This window comes from Fundulus heteroclitus, chromosome 9 (assembly GCF_011125445.2).
Source record: "Fundulus heteroclitus isolate FHET01 chromosome 9, MU-UCD_Fhet_4.1, whole genome shotgun sequence".
In the NCBI taxonomy this organism is placed as follows: Eukaryota; Metazoa; Chordata; class Actinopteri; order Cyprinodontiformes; family Fundulidae; genus Fundulus; species Fundulus heteroclitus.
This window is the reverse complement of record NC_046369.1, coordinates 20,532,908-20,552,515: the sequence shown is the minus strand read 5'-3', so window position 1 is coordinate 20,552,515 and position 19,608 is coordinate 20,532,908. Positions and strand designations below refer to the sequence as shown.

At 39.2% G+C, this 19,608-nt stretch overlaps 2 protein-coding genes across 2 annotated transcripts in view; one reads left to right on the top strand and one right to left on the bottom strand.

The window, feature by feature from the left end:
• Window positions 1-214: 214 nt before the first annotated feature.
• LOC118564157 (acyl-CoA-binding domain-containing protein 6-like) lies at window positions 215-2,670 on the bottom strand. The gene is made up of 3 exons (XM_036141212.1): window positions 2,189-2,670; window positions 745-809; window positions 215-386 (listed from the first exon to the last, which is right to left on the bottom strand). The coding sequence occupies exons 1-3, from the start codon at window positions 2,465-2,467 to the stop codon at window positions 230-232; spliced, it is 501 nt and encodes a 166-aa protein (XP_035997105.1). The 5' UTR covers window positions 2,468-2,670; the 3' UTR covers window positions 215-229.
• Window positions 2,671-9,897: 7,227 nt separating this feature from the next.
• The window catches only part of xpr1a (xenotropic and polytropic retrovirus receptor 1a), an 82,882-nt gene continuing 73,171 nt past the window's right edge, over window positions 9,898-19,608 (top strand). Inside the window, exons 1-2 of the mRNA XM_036141211.1 lie at window positions 9,898-10,391; window positions 15,069-15,120. Coding sequence (XP_035997104.1) covers window positions 10,323-10,391; window positions 15,069-15,120 — 121 coding nt within the window. The 5' untranslated portion in view covers window positions 9,898-10,322. The remainder of the gene's footprint in view (window positions 10,392-15,068; window positions 15,121-19,608) is intronic.

Genomic DNA, 19,608 nt, shown 5'->3' with positions numbered 1-19,608 from the left:
GACATCTGCTGGCAAAGACCCTACACTACACCCACTCTGCACGTTTTACACAAAACAAGGTTAACAATGTTGTAATGAAGGATCGGGAGAGGTTTACACAAAGGCAATACATTAAACCAGACAGCTTTAAACACTGAAAATGTAAAAGTCGCACAAAAAGATTGGTTTTGCTCTTAGAATACAAAACATGTCCAGATACCTTGATGAGTTAAAATTTTCTCACAGCATGTTAAGAGCCAGAAAGCTGTAAATTATCACATCTGGATGCTGAGAGGTGCTCGTTTTTTACCTTTGTGGCGCCCTCAGGGTCTAACACGTTGACAAGGGAAATGTATTCTCGCATTGCCTGCTCCGGCTCCATGTCTCCAAGCTGCTTCCAGGCTTGCCTGTCATGATAACACAGTTCGGCTCACAATTCGGGACAGTTCCACTTTATGGGGTTAAATCTGGAACTGGGCTTGGTGCTTTGACAAAAAGACACAACGTTAAAGAAAATCTTACAACATAAGTTACAACAATAAAACCAGAAAAAGGTTTTATCTATGAGAAAAGAATGTGAAAAGAGCTTGTTACACCAAATGTTATTTAATTTCGACACAATAGCACTTACTCTACTTTTTTCCTCTACTATAATACACAAATGCAAACTTATATATAAACTTCATTTTTCAGAAAAATTATTACTGCATGTTGAACTGAAACAAAGCTAGAGTTGTTAACTGCTCAAATATTTAGGCAACATACCATTTTCGCTGTCCTTCAAAATCAAAGAAGCCAGGCTTTGATGTATTGCACTTTCCCACTTTGATCTGTTAATAGAAGCGGTAAACAATTAGCCGCCATAATATTTAATGAACCATAAAGAAGAGCTAAAACATGTGTGCCTATGGTGCGTTCCATTTATCCTCGGTAGTCGAAGTCCTCGACAGCCGGGTCGGGAAATTGAACTTGAACCTAAAGGTGGTATTACGAGTCCGAACGTTGGTGCAAGACCCGACTTAGTACTCTCTATTATTTATGTAACATTTAGTCAGTCATACAGATGCTGCCTTTCAGTGTTAATCAGACAGGATGTTTCAGCTCTGTTTCTTTGCACAAAGTACCACCCAGAACAGTGGTATAGTCATTTTTATTGTTTTAACAACAGTGTGAGCGTCCATGTTTTTTTCCCTACTGTCTGACAAGAGGGAAACTGGAACGCAAAAAAGGCCGCGATAATGTAACCTGCGACTCGCTAGTGCCGACCTCCGAGGCAAAAGGAACGCACCACTAGTTCATCCACAAACCTCCAAAGAGCTGGGAACTGTTAATGGCATGTACTCTACCTCGCAATAGTAATTATTGTTCTTAAAGTCTTACATGTGGTTTCATGTAGCAATTGCAAATGCAGATGTATTTTATTTTTACTTTATGAAACAGACCAGCAAAAATAGTGCAAGTTTTAAGAAAAATGAAGAAAAAGATTCTAGGGTTTACATTTAGTTTTTACAAATAAAAATCTTAGACATGTGGCTTTCATGACTTCCATCTGAACAGTGAAGGAGGGTATCAATCTGTGAAGCATCGGATCATCACAACTCTGGAGGAGCTGCAGAGATCCACAGCTAACTTGGCAAAATTATAAGTTGTGTATTGCACAAATTTGAACTTTAAGGCAGAGTGGCAAGATCAAAACCCATACTTAAAAGAAGGCCATAAAAATACCACAAGCCATTTAGGGAGCACAGCAAATGTGGAATAAGACACTGTGGTCATATGAAATATGATTTATATATCTTTTTGGCCTGTGTGAAAATTACCAAGTGTTGAGGAAAATTGACATTGCACGCCAGCCTGAACAATCCATCCCCACAGTGAAACATGGTGGCGGCCGCATCATGCTGTGGGGAGGCTGTCATTCAGCAGGGACAGGAAAGGTGGTTGGAGCTCAATGGGAGGCTGGCTGAAACTAAATACAGGGAAAGCCTGGAACAAAAGCTGTCAGAGGCTGATATTGAGTTGAGACTTGGGACAAAATATCTGTTTTCACAGATCCCTAGAACTTCTTGGGGAGGAAATAGCATGTTTGAATACTATTGGATGGCACCGAAGCACACGTTTGCCATTTTGCCTGAAGCCACACGGTGTCACTACCGAAATCCAACACACTCCTGTCTGTGGGACTGAAATTTTGATTTAAGTCGCTCACCTGCTTGTAGCGGGCATACAGGTACAGCAGCTGGTCCCTGCTGGCTGTCTGGATCAGATCCTTCACACGGTCGGCTGCCGACTCAAACTCCAGCTCCAGCTCGTCCCCCTCTATCTGGTCCCCCATCTCCATGGCGCCGCAGTCAAATTTACTCAAACCCAAGTCCGAATCAGAGTCCGAGCCGGCCCCGCCGAGAGGCTCCCCCGTGTCGGGCCGGGCTGGATCCGTACCGGAGCCCGTCGCAGTGTCCGGAGAGGACGACGGGGAACCAGAGGCCATTGTTATTGTTTACAACGAACCGCCTCCGACGACTAAGACCGCTGATCCGTGCGATGAACGTCAACAACAGACGCGCTGCAGGTGCAAAACATAAATCAGCGAAATATTGCAACGATTGTTTAAAAATCCGTCCGCCAAGATTCCTTATCAGTCGGATTTGTTTCGGCCGTTGGTCCGTCTCTGGTACGGTCGTCAAAAGGCGCCGGTCTAACTGACCTGCTGCTGAGATTAGTTCTGGGCTCCATGGTTCCGCTTCCTCCGAGAAACGTTCAGTTGGTAAGAAAATAAACGTTAGAAAAATAATATAATGATTAAGAAAAAATACATTTCATAAGTAGCATTTACATAACATGAAATCACCCTGTGGGATCTTTACTGTTTTTTTAGGGAGATGTTAAGTTGAAAAGATGAAATGTGTATAAAAACAATATTTAACTTCTTTTCTTTTTTTAAAATTTTACAAACTACATTAGCAATCTGTTTTCTAGTCTGAACAGCTTAACTGCTATAAAATTTTGTAAGACGGAGTTAAAACAGTATATTATATTTTATTAGAGCATTAGGCGTTGCAGATTCTATTCATATCACCTAGCTAGCTAACTAATAAGCCGTTAGCCAGACTCAACTGTTGAGTGTTCAAACGCCGGAATTTTATGTTAGACAAATCAACCAGTAACGTCATTATTTTTTTTAATAAAGATTTTATTCAACAGAAAATATTCAAGTCAGAAGTATTATCGGGTGCTATTACAAAATGGGAAAATGTAATTTATGAAAACTTCATTTAAAAGTGTGTTGTGAATTGGCGCTATATAAATAAAACTGAATTGATTTGAAAAGTTATTACTCTTCACCGGGTCTTATGGTGAATAAAACATTATGAAACGTGTAAATAAATAAATAATATATTAAAATATAATATAATAATGGAATTTTGAAATAACTAAATGCATATGAAGTTCTAAGCTTAATATTATGAAATATTCTTCATTCTCTTCATCGTGTTTTTCAAATAGTGGGGATAAAATGCATTGGCATCATATGTCCAGGTGAGGGTGCTATTGGAACAAGCACGTCCTACTAATTAGCTATTTTGGAACAACCATCCCTGTCTGGGTTGTTGGTTCAATTTAGGTCAAACTATTAAATGTTCTCTGGTTGCTCTCTGTACATGTTAAAAAAAAAAGTGAACGCAACTGAATTCATATTGCACTTCCATAATAAATAGAAATAGTTAGCTTAGTAGATTCTGCAAATGCATAAAATGTCTGTAGGTATGGGATTCTTATGTTATCATAATCTTAAGAAAAAACTCAAGTTTTCCGGTATCAGGGTATGAACACAAGGATGGAAATCAAAAATGGATAACATATCATATAATTGCTTTTATTTTAAAACAGAAAAGTATAGATTTTACCTACTGCTGTAATCATTGATTATTACTGTTTTATATTAGCAGTATCTAAAGTAAAAAAAAAATTGATACATAGAATAAGGTGAAATATTCGTTTTTAAATACATATTGTTCAGAATGTTAAACCTTTTTGTTTTTCTGCTATCAATAAAGTGAAACAAATTCAGCTACAGTCTGCAGTCAGCCACATATCAGACTTGCTGTTCGGAGCTCGGCAGCTGTCGTTTTTAAAGCAATGTTACCTTAATGAAAGTAAAATATTTTCCTATTGAAAAGTGATTGTAACTGGCATTGCTCAGCAACATTTGCGGGATGAGTAATCTAAAATGACTCTGTTTTTTATAATGCTGCAGAAAACTGATCACTTAAGCAGTGTGTCTGGTATCTTGGTAAAAGACTTTTAAACTACAGGGAAGAAATAAAGGAACTTTTTAGCTGTGTTGAAGCTGTAATGCTTTAAAACTTTATTATATTCTGAAGTAGGTCTGTGCACAATTGTCAGTGAGAAAATCCATATTTTCAGCGTCTTTCTAAGTTAAAAAAGTTAATAAAATAGGAAAATACAGGAAAATACCTTGAACGGTAAAAACTATTTCAGCGTGTCAACCTGGTTTTATTTACATTATACGACGCATTGAGAATGACCAAAATCAAGTTCAACAACTAACAGATATCAAAATAAAAAAATATAAAACATTTTTTAGAGATGTAAGTCTGTTGGCCAAAATTTGGTGACTTTGCTCATCCACTTGAATAAGAAAAGTTTATCAGTCAAAATGCAAAGGTTGTATCAACATTCTTCTTCCTTGATTTGACTATGTTAATCTTTTCTAGTTTCTCATCTGTACAATTTATAGGTAGGTAGGTAAATGGGCAGGCATTAGCTTGGTACTGATTTTTGAATTGTTTATATGTGTTGTTCAGTAAAAGACGATGAGTAAATTATGTTGTCTTACTCTCACAAACATTATGAGAGTGGCAAATAGTAAACTGCTCTGATTTGATTCTGTAACATTAAGTTTGATGAGCTTAGTCAGTCATTAGAGGCAGAAAACCCAAAACTAGGATGTAAAGTTATTTCACATCCACCTAACTGATGACCCAAACTTTTTTTTAATCCTAAACATACATTTTGCCTTGTTCAGTACATTAGTCTTTTGCTCTTCATATAAAAAAAATTCCATTTAAAAATAAATCTTACCTTGTTTTTAAATTATGATTGTATTTACAAAGAAAAAACAGCGATCTAAAACAACCAGGTCCTATTTGAAAAACATAAGTGCTCTCCTTGTTAAATAATGAATTGTTATTGATGAACAACATTTTTTGAGGGGGAGGGGACATCTTCAATAGCGACATGTAGGTCAGATTTCTACCAGACACGTAGAATTATGAAATTGCTTCAGAATGGACTGAAATGGACTCAATATCTCAAAAACGTCTGGCACTTTGTGACCTGGCAGTCTGTTCCGGCAGCTCCCGCTCAACTCTGACTTTGTCTTCTTTAAATCTATGTTTAGATGTGTTGTGGGTTTCTGTTTTTCTGTCTCGCTTTTACACACATTATGGAGCTGACCGTCTTGTGGACCACTTCGTTTTTATTTTCTCCTTTTATGTCATTTGTGTTCGGAGACCGTCTGAGTGGCAACGCTTCAATTGTTTGCACCAGAGCTGCTAGCTCTCAGTAGTTCCTTGTGCCACCTCCGATCGAGCGACCCAATATTAGGGCTGAACAATTAATCGCATTTTCAATATAATCGCGATTTTAAAAAACGCAATTTCCAAATCGCAGAGTCTGCAATTTTTGGCTATGTAACAATTGGGGAATCAGACACGTCCATTAGGTGTTGGTAAAATGTTTAAAGTGGGTTTGCCTCCACATGGAAGGGAAGACAGTTGCAGCAGTGAGATAATCTAATTGTATTACTTGTTTTAGAGTTTATATAATCATATATAGCATTAAGTACACTGCAAAAACGGAACTTAAAATAAGTAAAATGTTCTTAAAATTAGTGTATTTGTCCTTGAATTGAGCAGGTAAATCAGATTATTTGCCAATGGAATAAGACTTTTGCACTTAAAATAGGAACAACTCATCTCCATCACCTTATTTCAAGTGCAGGATGTCTAATTATCTTATTTTGGGGGTCAAAATACTCATCCCATTGGCAAATAATCTTTTTTACCTGCTCAAATCAAGGACAAATACACTAACTTTAAGAACATTTTACTTATTTTTAGACCCGTTTTTGCAGTGTACAGGTCAATCAGTTTAATACAAAGACTTGCTTGTTGGCTGCACTTTATGTTCAACAAGGATTGATGTCCAAATCAATTAAAAGCTGTTCTCTTGAATAATATTCTGATTAATAGAAACATTAAAAGTTCTTGTTTTAAATAGTCCTTGTTTACAAACATCTTTATTTAGAGGTCATTTTTGTTGCTTGTGGTTAATGCAGAGAAAGGTTAAAATTGCAATTTTGGTTGAAATATATTGTAGGCAGAACGCAATCATTACTGCTTCGAGTTTAGATGCTGTGGGTGTTTTAGCAACTAATCTGCACAGCGAGGAAACAAAATGATTTGTTGTTTGTATATGTTTAAAAAGACATGATAAATTAAACTGGGGGAAAAAATCACATTAAATTGCAATATTAAGAAAAAAAATCGCAATTAGATTATTTTCCAAAATCGTTCAGCCCTACCCAATATTCCCAGCGAGCTGAGGAGGAGGAGAGATTTTAATCGTGTTTCCCCGTCCTCCTTTCTCCCCACCTTCCTCAGAAATATCACCTGCTGCACCAGAGACAATAAAACGCTGGACTTCTTGTACGCCAACACCAGGAAAAGGAGGTTCAGATCCTGGTCCCCTGATGTGTTCAGGAGTTGAAACTTTAGACAAGACACACAATTGCTCTGGACTAGCTTTTAAAAGAGCTGTTGTTGAGAAGGTTCTCAGTGGCATTGTCAGGCACTGCTGGTGAGAGGTCCGTCTCCAAGGCCAGGTGGGATGGTTGGTTCAAGAGAGCCTTTAGATCAGGAAGCAAGGAGGAGATGAGAGCAGTGCAGAAATAAATGAAAAGGAAGATCAGGGATGGAAAAAACATCTACAGGAAGAAGATGGAGGACTTACTGCAGCAGAACAATGTGAGTTGGGTTTGGAAGAGTCTAAAAAAGTATTTCCGGTCACTAACCAAACCCTGAGGCTGTAGGACATTTAGGGTGGCTGAATAATCTGAACTAAGTCATCAGCTGGTTCGATCAGACGGTCTCCACAGCTTTGGAAGAACCCCTGTGTGGTACCAATGCTAAAGACCACAGATCCAAAGGAGGTCAGCAGTTACAGGCCTGTAGCGCTGACCTCGCATCTGATGAAGACCCTCGATATGTTGGTCCTCAACCATCTTTGCCCCTTGGTGAGGTCTTCTTTCCGCTTCAGTTTGCCTACCAGCCTGGTGCTGGGGTGGGTGATGCCATCATCTACCTCTTCCACCGAGCTCTGGCCCACCTGAAGAACCCTGGATGCACTTTGAGGATCGTGTTATTTCATTTCTCCATCGCCTTTAATGCCGTCTAGCCAGGTTTTCTGAGGGACAAGGTAGAGCTGTGAGGACAGGACCACCACCTGTTCCAGTGGATGCTTGACCACCTCAATGGGCCCCTACAACATGTGAGGATGCAGGACTGTGTCCCTGATCGGCTGTTCTGCAGTCCCTGAGGACCGCAGGAAGCTGTGCTGCCATCATTCCTGTTCACCCTTTACGTCTCCATCTACTCAGGTTCCCGTTCTTAGAAGTTCACAGATGACTCTGTCAGAGTCGGCCTCAAAAAGGAGAAAACGACTCAGACTCAGTACAGACAGGACTTTGTGGACTAGGGCCGATGGAACCATCTCCTGATCAATGCGGGGACCAAGAAGCTGCTGGTGGATTTCTGGACGTGTAGAGCCACCTCACTGACGCTGGTGAACATCTAGGGAATTGAGATTGTGGATTCTTTGAAGTACCTCAATGTTTAACTGAACAATAAGCTAGACTGGATACCCTGTTGCTCCTTTACAGGAAGGGTCAGAGCAGTCTCCACCTTCTAAGAAATGTTGTAAATTTGCCCTTACTGTATTCTTATTTATTTATTTTGTTTATGTTTATGTTTTATACCCACGTGTGTGTATCCAAATGCTTCCATTTGTGCTTCACTTTGCTGCTGGTACAGCTGAATTTCCCCTCTTTGGGAAAATAAAGGATATGTCTATACTAAAAGCAACACATTGGGTCTTGATTTACATAAAATCAAGAATAAATTAACATCTTTGAATCTAGAAAGAGTTAAAAAGCCTTTCCTAATGCCTTTATTGAACCAGAATGAAAGTCATTATTGACAGACAGAGAAAACATGGAATAGCAGTGAATCCTCCAAAGAGAATGGCTTACACTCCTCTGTTAAGGTCTGTGTTTATAGCTTCACAAAGGGCCTGCTGATGGCTCCCCATACTAAAATGAAAACTAGAAGAGACAGCTTCCTTCTGTTCAGTGGCCCCCAGACTCTGAAATTCTCTTCATTTGGACTTGATATCAGTGGAGTCTGGGGTCTCTTTAAAAAAAAAACAATTAGAAACATAGCAGTTTAAATGAGCTTTATATAAAAAAATTTGTTTTTTATGTATTGTTGGCTCTTGTGAAGCATTTTGTGATTTAATATCATGAAAGATACTATATATAAATACAATTTTACTTACTTTGCAATTTACAATTAGAAATAGATTGGCCAAAAGGGACACCTTTAAGGCAATTCAGAGGCAAAACCCACTTGAAACTAAGAAAATCATAACAGCAATCAAATGTGGTGGTAGAGCGATGCTCTGGGGCTGTTTTGCTGATTCAGAACCTGGACATCTTGCTTTAATTGATTAAATACAGCTCTTCTGGAGAGCAGAATTCAAAGGTTCCCTTTGACCGATATTAAAATTTGTTTGTCATTCTGAAGCATTTACATATGATAGAAAAGAAAAACAGAATCCTATCCTATCCTAAATAAGAGCTTTTTCGTGTCACTAAATCTGAGAAACTTCTTATGCAATAAAATCTATTTACTATGGCATTATAGTGATTGAACATCCTCATTTTCAGGTTATTAGGAATATGAATTTACATGTTGAAGTACACCCTGCTTAAAACAATTTTTCTTTACGGACAACCTTTTCCTAAACCAAAGCTAAAGTTAAGAAATACTAGAACAAAGGTTTAAATCTGAGCATAATAAAACTGAAACAAAACATGTTTTTGTGCAGAATCATAAACCAACTATTTTATGGTAGCCAACTATATTGTTCAGCTTTTAAAAGGATAAAAGTAAACTTTGCTTGTTATCCTGTTCTTTAAGGACTTCACGATGAGCTACAAACAAACAAACAAAACGGTAACTCGAACATCCAATTTGTTGCTGCAGATAAAATTGGACAGACTTAGTCCAACTTTGCCCTTACATTCTTATCCGTAAGAATTTTTTTAATCACAGTAAAAAAAAAAAAAAAGACAATTAGATTATCAGGAAAAAGAGTCTGCAACTCTCTGTTAGCCCATGCGTAGAGTTGCATGTATTTAAAGGAAAATATAGGCCACTTCTCTAATTTTATCTGTGAAGTTTGGGATCAAATACCCTTTGTTTTATTCTTTTGTTAAGAGTACAGGCTTAGGTCAATGCGGTTTAATAAACTGGCTTTAATGTCTATTGAATTAGTTATAATAATTCACATGCTTAGGCTCTATCTATAACAGAGACCCTAGCCTTTTTTCTGGGCATCTGTTGGAGAAGAAAGTATAACTAATCCAGCTGTAAAGTGTAGCTTCATTTCTGTTTTTTATTTATTTATTTTTATTGCAGACATGAAACAACGAGCTCTTCAGACTGCAAAGCCTATGTAGGGAAGCTGCTATTACCGAAGAAAGGAGCGGATTTCTGGAGCAGCAACAGTTATCAGGAGGTCCCAGCAGCGCGCGGCGCGACGCGGCGCCAGAGCGCGCCCTGCTGACGCAACCACGTCAGTGCTGCTCAGTTGCATGGCCGTCAGCAATGTCCCCAGAACGGCCCAGGGAGGGACCGAGCAAAGTCACGGAGCCACCCTCTCTCTCTCGCATTGTGCCGCCGGCCGGACCACCTGTTAAAGAGCAGCCGCTGCCGTCGCCTCGGTGCCGGCCGTAAAGTAGCATGCGGGACGGGATCTGCTCGGAGCGCACTGAGCGGGACGAGCCCAAAGTGAAGTGAGAAGGAGCGGAGAGAGCCGCGCTTCCGCACCGCACGTTCAGCCAGCAGCAAGTTGCCCGGCTGAACCACACACGCACGCGCACACACAGAGACGCACAAAAAAAAGTCGCGTCGACGGTAAAGGGGACAGACGCTCTCGGATTTAACGGAGCTTTTCAGGGGACATTGGTTTCAGCAAACATGAAATTCGCGGAGCACCTTGCGTCCCACATCACCCCAGAGTGGAGGAAGCAGTATCTTCTCTATGAGGTACAGTCAAATTCGTCCTGTAGGCTGTTAACAAATAAATGAGTGCTGGATGTGGACGTATAGGCGAAGAAGGATTATGTTTTCATGTCTTCAAAAGAAACGCAAAGATAACAGATATTATTATAAAATCCTTTTTTTAAAAAAGGCACCTTAAATCATTTCTTACAAATATGTTTACTTTTGAAGTTTAGCCTTCTCTTGAGAGCAATAAAAGACGCGAAAGATAAGAGATGCCCCATTGTTTATGGAGGTGGAATTGACTGCGGTTAAGAGCCAAAGGGAGCATTCAGGGTTTATTGTTGGTAGCTGAATTTAAAACACCTGAAATTAACCATTCAGCTTCTTTACCAGCTGAAAATCCTGAATATTTTTCTATATTTTAGTCATTCCCAATATTGTATTTGCATAAGCCGTAGAAAAATAAAAATGAAAAATTTTCTTCTTTTATTTTTTGCAAAGTAAGTATTGTCTTCTGTTTTATTTCTGAATTTTTTTTCCTCTTTTTTATTAGTTTTCTGTCTTTGAGTGGCTTTCCCCGTTTCTTTCAGTTTCACCATCATGCAGTTGAGGTTGCATAGATATAATGCAGGAAAAAATGGTTTCATTGTGGAAGGTCATAATTGCAGCAGACATCCAACATACTAGGAATTAATGTTTGATGTTTATGTTTCTGTATTTGTTTAAGGTAATCCAAATTGTATTGTAATTTGTTGCAAATTTGGACATTTATATGTCCCCTTTCCCCCTAATTTAAAGAAAATAGCTAATCATGGTTTTTTTTTTAATTGAAGATAGACATAATTAATATTTGTCACATTTAACAGTAATGGCTGCCTGTAATATTCACCCAGCAGTATTTTGATCAACAGGGTAAGGTGTCTTGTCAGCGATGTTTGCAGAAGTGGAGCGGTAGATCTTTGTTTATGCACATGCTCTTTGTTGAGGGATGTGCAGGACTTGAGGAGCATGTTATTTTTCACAACCTACATCTTACTGGAGGAGCTGTGGCGCAGACATGCTGCCCAGTTCCATTTAGTTCAATGAATTATAGACAAAGACCCTGTTCTCGTCACCCTGTGAAACCTACACCCCAGACCTAGCAGAAACTCTCTGCGGCTGTGTTATTTTGGTAACGGGCTCTGGATATTAATATTAAGTTTGAAAGTCACCTAGGTAGGCATGGAGAGCTCTCCATCTTGAGGCAAACAATCTGCTGCCATTTTTGTGGAATGAACATACTTTTATTTATATATATATATATATATATATATATATATATATATATATATATATATATATATATATATATATATATATATATATATATATATATATATATATACACATATACATATACACATATATGTGTGTATATACACATATACATATACACATATATGTGTGTGTGTGTCTGTGGCTGTGCGGTGTCTCTACATGTTTGTAGAGGAGCAGACTGATCTTGGGGACAGATGCATGGCCATACCAGCCATTTTACACCTCCAGTGTTTGCCAGAGCACTCACTGACCTGAGATGGATGATGATAGATTTTATTTCTGTCTTCATTGTATAGGTTTAAATGTTTGTAAGTGGTTAGAATTTTATGCTTGCATTTATAGTTTGTTGTATTTTGGCTAAACGTGTCCATATACTATAAGAAATTAAACGTGTTAAACGTCTAATGTAACGGCTCAGGTACTCTACAAATACTACATCATTCAAACAGAGCCGAAGTCCGTATGTCATGCTTTTCGTCAGCAAACGCAGTCTCTATAAACACTTTAGTGTTGAATTTCATTGACTATTTAGCTGTTTTCTTTGTAAATAGTTAAATCGCAGAGTTGCCCGCCTGTTGATATGCTTTCTCCAGCCAAAGAGAAAGACTGTGGATGTGTTTGTGCCTCCGAAAGGAGCCTCCAGTCTTTGTCTGACCTGTAAACACTATCAGCACCTGAGTGGGCGGAACCGCTCAATAACCGCTGCTGTGGACTGATCATGGACATCTTAATTAAAGAATTCGATGCCCCCGGAAAGTCAACATATAAGTTCAAACAAGTGGATTAAAGACATAAATTGAGTCATCTTTAATCTTGCAGCGAATATGGTTTAATGTTTACAAAGCAGAATATCTGTTTTATATATGATATGATATATACATTTGTATACTCATGCAGAAAACAACTGCGGCAGTGTAATCCGGTTATCAGCATTAAATGAAACATTAACATATCGTCTAAACATAACAGGTGTTTTTTACCAGCTCACAATGCAGAAAATGGACGCTTGTTTACATCGCCGTGTCTTCGGTTGGGGGGAACGTTACAGCCGTTCAAGTCTAAATTGAATATAGTTTTAGATAAACTGTCTTTTGTGTGCTGTTATTAATTAGCCCACTGGCCAGTTTTCCCTCTTCTCCTTTTTTTTTTACGTGCTGTATTGTGTGGGGGGAAAAAAAGTTGCCACCCGGGTAGATTGGTCAGCCCGTTTCTATGCAGATTAGAAAAATGCGGCAAAGTGAGTGTTCTGGCAAACAATGGCTTTAGTCGGCGAGGCACTTCATTCAAACCTGGAAACATCGACAAGGCGATTGAGCGACGGAATAATTAGGTGTGTGCTTTATCCTGTGGGATTGTAGGTATAAACCCTATATGCTAAAGAGCTGTTTGTTATGTAAGTGCACGTCCTTCCATCACCAGAGGCTTGTCCAGGAGGACGGTAGATGTATAAGGATGAGAAGGTTTTTTTTTTCATTTTGATGTAAAACAGTTTATTAAATCTCCTCAACAGTTTTTGGATCTCTTTTTACGTTTTAAGTCCAACATGGAAGTGAATAAACGTGTGAAACCTGTTCAGCGCTGATGTGTTTTGTCTGGCTGTGCGGAACAGTCTGCAGAAAGCCTGAGAGATAAAGATGTAGGTATATTGGTGTGTGGGCGAGAGAACAAGGTCTACTTTTGCATTTTATCTGTTCACTCATGTCATTTCTGAAAACCCGAGGAGGAGGAGGAGAGTGCGCGACTCCCGTTTCCAATTTAAAAACCAAATTACCGTCTTGATTCAAACTAAATGTGGATGTGATTTCAGTGGCTTGTTGGTCGTTCAAAGGTCAAACGTTGTACCTTGTCTTTATCTTAATTAGCCTGAGTGTTGTAGTGTGGGCATTGTAACAACTACATAAATCATTTGTACCAAGCAGTAGACGTGCTATTCATATGCAAAATACTACAGTATCACCATTATGTATACAACAGGCATGGCACAGCAACTGCTGAGAGGCCCCCCCTTTCTATACCTCCCTCCTCCTTTCCATCCACACCTCGTCGTTCCTCCCCCACTGGGAAGACATCTGGTCCCTTACCAGACCTGCCCTCTGCACTCCTCCTCCCCCCTCTTCCAGCCTCTCCTCCCATCCTCTCCACTCCTCTTAATGTACAGATCCACTTAGACGGAGCTGCCGTTTTGAGTGATCCATTGGCTTTCTGTTTGAGCCGCAGATCTCTTCATGCCTCGGAAGGGTCACTCGCTTGTGATTACATATAGCTCTCTGGCACCGAGATGCGTCGGTCAGTTTAAATTCAGCACATTGTGGCTTTTGAAAGGATTTGTCCCTGGGAGAACGTTTTTTGAGGAAGTGCATCTTCACTACTTTGTTGTAAAAAAGCAAGAAGAACCAATTTTCCTAGACAGAGCTGAGAACAGATACACTTTCAAGAATAGCAAAACATATTTCTTTTACTGTAAACCCGTCTGTACATGAGCATCACATAATCAAGGGTTAATTAAATGCTCCGTGCAACATTAATGTCAAAGTTTTTTTCTTCCCCTCTTAAAATCAGTGTAGTTTTTGGCCAAGTACTAAAGATTATAATGTGGATGTGCATGTTTTAAGGTATTCCTAATATGAAGTGGTGCTTGCTTGCAGGAGTGTAGCGTTCATCACTGTTTTTCAAAGATTTAGATTTCAAAAGTCAAGATGAGCAAAGGTTCCTATTTGTCAGTCGTTTTAGTTGGTGTTTGTTGCAGGTTTTATGTTATCTGTCATAAGCACCCTTAAAAATGTGCAGAGACTTACTGCTTGTTCGTACATGCTCCTCACAGGTGCAGTATTTCCAGTTGAGATGTCTTAGCTGGAAATACTCCTGAGTTCTCTGTGGACAGACGGTACAGTGATAGTGCTTTTGGTTACAACCGATATGCTGTTCATAGTGAGGATTGTTTATGTCTTTATAGAAACTGAAAACATGTACTGAGGCAAATCTGTATTAATAATGGGCGAGTAGAATCTCAGACAGAACTGCTGAATGGGACATCTGCAAATGAGATTGAAAACTTTTCTACCAATAGTTTGTGCAATGGTTTTCCTGTGCATCTGGCTTTCTCCCATGGTCCATAAACATGACTTAGTGTAATTGGTCTCTCTAAAATTATTAAAGGATCACCTGAAAGTGTCCATATAACTTTAGTTTTTCAATAGGCTGGATGTAATGGGATTTGAATCTAACTGTATGATTGAATTGTATTAAAATGACCCAAACTGAATTAAAACTCAATCTAGACAGAACTGGATTCCTTGTAAATTGATCTAAATTGGACCTGTGTGTATTGTATAAGAGCCCTGAGATCATATTTTTTAATGAATGGGTCAATGGCATTCATTCTTACTGTCATGTCTTCCCCAGGCCTTCAAGGACATGCTGTATGGGGCCCAGGACCAAGCCCCAGCCGTAGAAGGTAAGGACCCTCACTGTTTGGATAAACAAACCCAGGCACACAGACGCACAGAAACCCTCTCAGACACACTTAGATGCCCCCTGTTTGGGCATCCCCAGAATAACAACCCTTCATCTGCTAAAAATAGGTTCAAATTACTGCTAACCTGTTGCCACACTCTCCACAGTGTGACTCAACAAGTCCATAGTCAATTATTATATCATTACCGTTCCACTTCACTACCTTCGCTATGTCCACTGCTTAAATGAACAGATAGCAGCACAGGTGGAGAGAGGAAAAACAGCTAACGGGTTGTTTTGGATGCTTAATAAACGTTTATGAAATTCCAGTGTTGGTGAGAAACCGGAGGTGTCTGTGTGAAATGATTCCTCCTGTAGTTGTTAAACCATCCTAAACTGTCTAGAGCCACGTACCGCAGGCCCGAGTGGTGTAGCAGAACTCGGGGTTCTGTGCCAGCTTTGCTGTGTGCTGCTGCTAACAGAGCAAAGATAAGAAAGGGCACTGGCTATAATTACTCTGTGGCAGTAGACCGCAAGTGATGTGTACCGGGGGAAAGAATTCGGACCATTTGCTTTTTATTTCAGATGGAGGTAAACAACTTTCTTCAGTTGCAGGGCGGAAGTATATTTCATGACGCCGCGCTGCATCGCCAGTGACTGACGGCGTGTGTCCAGATCCAGTGGGGAAAAAAAATAGAACTTGACCTACATGTGGCGGCACAAACACGACTCCGTTATCTGCTTTAAACAAAAGTGTGTGGTGGGCTAGTTTTGTCAGTGATCCTCGTGGGCTGCAGCTCACAGGGTCTGGTGAGGATGGGAGAGTGACGTGACTCCCTCCATGAGCAATGAAGATGTAACATACTCTCAGTGAGCACGTGTGGATGAGCGAGCTGTCTGTTTGTGCGAAGAACCGGAGCGAGAGCCAGCTTGATAAACTGAAATCCGTTTCATACATTTGCTCACTTGGTTTTAGATTCCTGCAGATATGAAATAAAGCCGGTGGGATGCATGATGGAAATTACCGGATTGAAATCGGATTTATGCGTTTACATGGTTTTATTTTCTGTAGACACACAAGTGCGTGTGTTTGCCGTTGTGTAACGTCTGCGTTTTTAAATGACAGAACGGCATTTATATGTTAGATAAAAAAAACACACACGTTGTTTGATGATAACCTATGAGGCCTGTCTCTCCTTTGACTAGGGTCTTTAGGTGCTGCAGGGCAGGCCCAGTGTGTGTGATGAATTGTTTCCTGTCTCGTGTATAAACTGTAGTCGTAGGTCACTGCTCTGTCTCTGTCAGCCTAGCATGACATATGGGAACGTTTCGTTTGAGAAAAGACCGAATTGATCAATCAGCAGAGAAACATAATGTCTTATTCAAATGGGGTTATTATAACATTTCCAAATTTTGCTGCTTAATCAAATTGATTCATATTCATATCACACTTTTGCACAGATTATATTTGCATAGACATTAATATCCTCCGTAGTATTTTTTTTGTGTTCAGTGCACTAAGAAGTATTTAAATCTTTTACCTCTGATTAGTATTAAGGATGAACTTACAATCTTTTGCACTTTATAAAATTCATCTATTTTATCTATTTTCCTTATCAGTTGGAATTATTTTATTAGTGTTAATCTATTTAATTCCTTTACAGATCCATTATAAGTCCTTATCTTGGAAAAAATAACTATTACTAAGCCGGATTAATGAAACAGAGCAGGGCGTAAACTTCAATCCTAAAATGACAAAATGAAAGTACAAATGGACTTATTGTAGAGGACTAATAGTGTTAGATAAAATACGTCTCCTAAGATATTCTACAGATGTTCTTTGCTTTGGGATTGTCAGGGGAAACAGAGACTGCAATATAGGCAGCAGTAGAAACAAATAGCATTATTGAGCCCTGAGAAATACGTTCTCCTGTGCCCGGCTTTGTTTCTCCATTGGAAGAGAAATAAGATCAGCAGCTGTTATTAAATATAGGCCGACTGCATTGCTTTCTCTTCATATCTGGTAAATTAGATTAAAGTAGGGCAAACCAGTCAATTTTATTAATACTTTCACTTTTGTAATGAAGGCGGAAGGAATTCTGCCGGATTTCAGGATCAGGACACCCCTAGTTGTGTAGTTTAGCCAACACAACCTGCTTAAACAGTTGTGTTAAATTTAAACATTTTCCACTGTTATGTCAGAGGTAGAAATAATCCAAACCTGTCACCTTTAAGTTTATGTCAATGAAGGCTGCTTGATAACAGGAAAAATCCCATTCCCTGTTATTTTGGTCGATACTGAAAGAACAATTATTGAGCAAAATTGCTCATCAAGTTTGGAAACAAATTGCATTAAGAACCAAGTAATTGAAATGTAAAGCAGAGCATTATAAAAATCTTTTATTAATATATTTCTTTGCGTATTGGATTGTTTGTAGCCAAAATTGAAATTAAATTAAAATTAAATGCAAATTTGATTGCATGCACAGCCCTGTTTTTGATAACTGCATCCATCCATCCATCCATCCATCCATCCATCCATCCATCCAGGTCCACTTATCGTAGCAGGATCGTGGGGAGGCAGGTGTCCACTTCAGTTACAGTGCAAGAAGCAGCCTGGCTGGTAATTGGAGGCGGGTTACACCCTGGACGTGTTGCTAGTCAAGACAACAAATAGATACACAGCATCCATGTGCAGTAACAACATAATGATGTATCTTTAATAAAGCATTATAAAATAAACACTAATTCAAAAAGTACCAATTATCATGTTTCTATTGCGTTATGAGGATTTGATTAGAGGCTGTCTTCCTGTTTTTTTTTTTTCATTTTCTGTTTTCGGTCATTTCTCTTGCTTCAATATTTTGGTATTCAGAAAGTGTTTCGTTTGCCTGAGGGAGACAGTTTATTGAATTATAACAACTTGCTCACCCACAACGTTCCCTTACTGGCCTGCCTGCTGCACCTGATTAAGATGTGAGCCGTCCAGGAATGCTTTACCAGCACATTTCAAGGTCTCTGTCCAGGTTTCCATATTGTTAACGGAGTGCAAGACTAGGGCTGCACAACACTGGGGAACTAAGGAGCGCCGTCACTGTAATGAGCGTGTGCAGGAATATAGGACACAAAATCAGATCCAAGTTACGTTCTTTTAATCACCGGATTTTAGGAAGATATATTTACATAATTAAGATACGGTATCTTTATTCAAACTTATAATGACCAGTACATGACCCTTGATCCCTGATGCCTTATTCTAAATCGCTCCCTTTTCTTTGGTCCATGTATAGCTGTAATTAAAGCACACCTGTCTGAGTGCTCTGAGTGACAGTGGAAAACAGAGAACAGCTGGTTCCTCGTTCTTTATCCATTGGAATGAGTTACGCCACTAGCTAATTCAATTAGCGTTATTATTACACTGATAGAAGTCTTCTGAGATTAAATACGAAACATTGACACAGATCTGGGTTATGTAAAGGCGTGGAATAGTGTCTAGAACAATGTTCGTATGTGGAGAGATTTTTGTGTCCTTTTGTTTTGGAAGCCATTCATTCATTTGTTCATTCACCGAGTCTTTGTTTCTGCCACCAGCCTGTTAATGGCCTGTCCATTGTTTTGATGTTATCTATGCAGGGCTGCGCTGCTTTGTTGAACAGTGGATTAGATTATTATTGATGGTACTGGGAAATGCACATAGAAAGTGAGCCCAAGCCTCAATGTTGAAACAGTGGGATGCCACATTATTAACTTAAAAATCAGGGAAGAAGCTGGAGAATTTTCCTTTTACATCATAAGCTCTTGATATCAACGATGAATAAATTACACTACAGAGAAGCCAGGAACCCTGATTGGAGCACGGCTTATGTTAGACTATTATTTTCAATGTGGCGGAGGCTCTCACCACCTGTTCTCTGCGTGGCTGCCCTGGTTCTTGGTTATCAGTTGATGTAAGACTCAAAAGTCATGTTCTTCTTTGTTCTGCGGGGAAATTTAACACCACAGGTGATGTGTTTTTACCTGGGTACCCCATATATGCGTTTTATTGTCTTTAAACAGTGTTTTGATACTTGCATAAGGACCCCCACATACCAGGGGACTAAAGTACCTATACATTTATCCACCTTGCATACAATGTTTCCGCCGATTTGAGGCTGTGCATCCCATGACCATTGACCATGCAAGCCACAACCAGGACAATAAAACATCTGAACTTGTTTTGTATTTCATTTTAAGCTTTAAACCTGTAATAGTGCACTGATGAGCACACGTTGCACGTCTGTGGTTGTATATCTGTAACACAGGGATATTTATCAAGCAAACTTGAATTTGTTTGTTAAGTTTTTAAAGTATTGTTAGTGTTTCAAATCAGTGTCGAGGCAGGCAAGTCAAATATCTAAAGGCATGAAACAAACGGCAAGAAAGGTTACCTCCCTATGTGGGCAGATGGAAGTACAGATGAATCAAATCACTGATCAGATGAGAACAAACC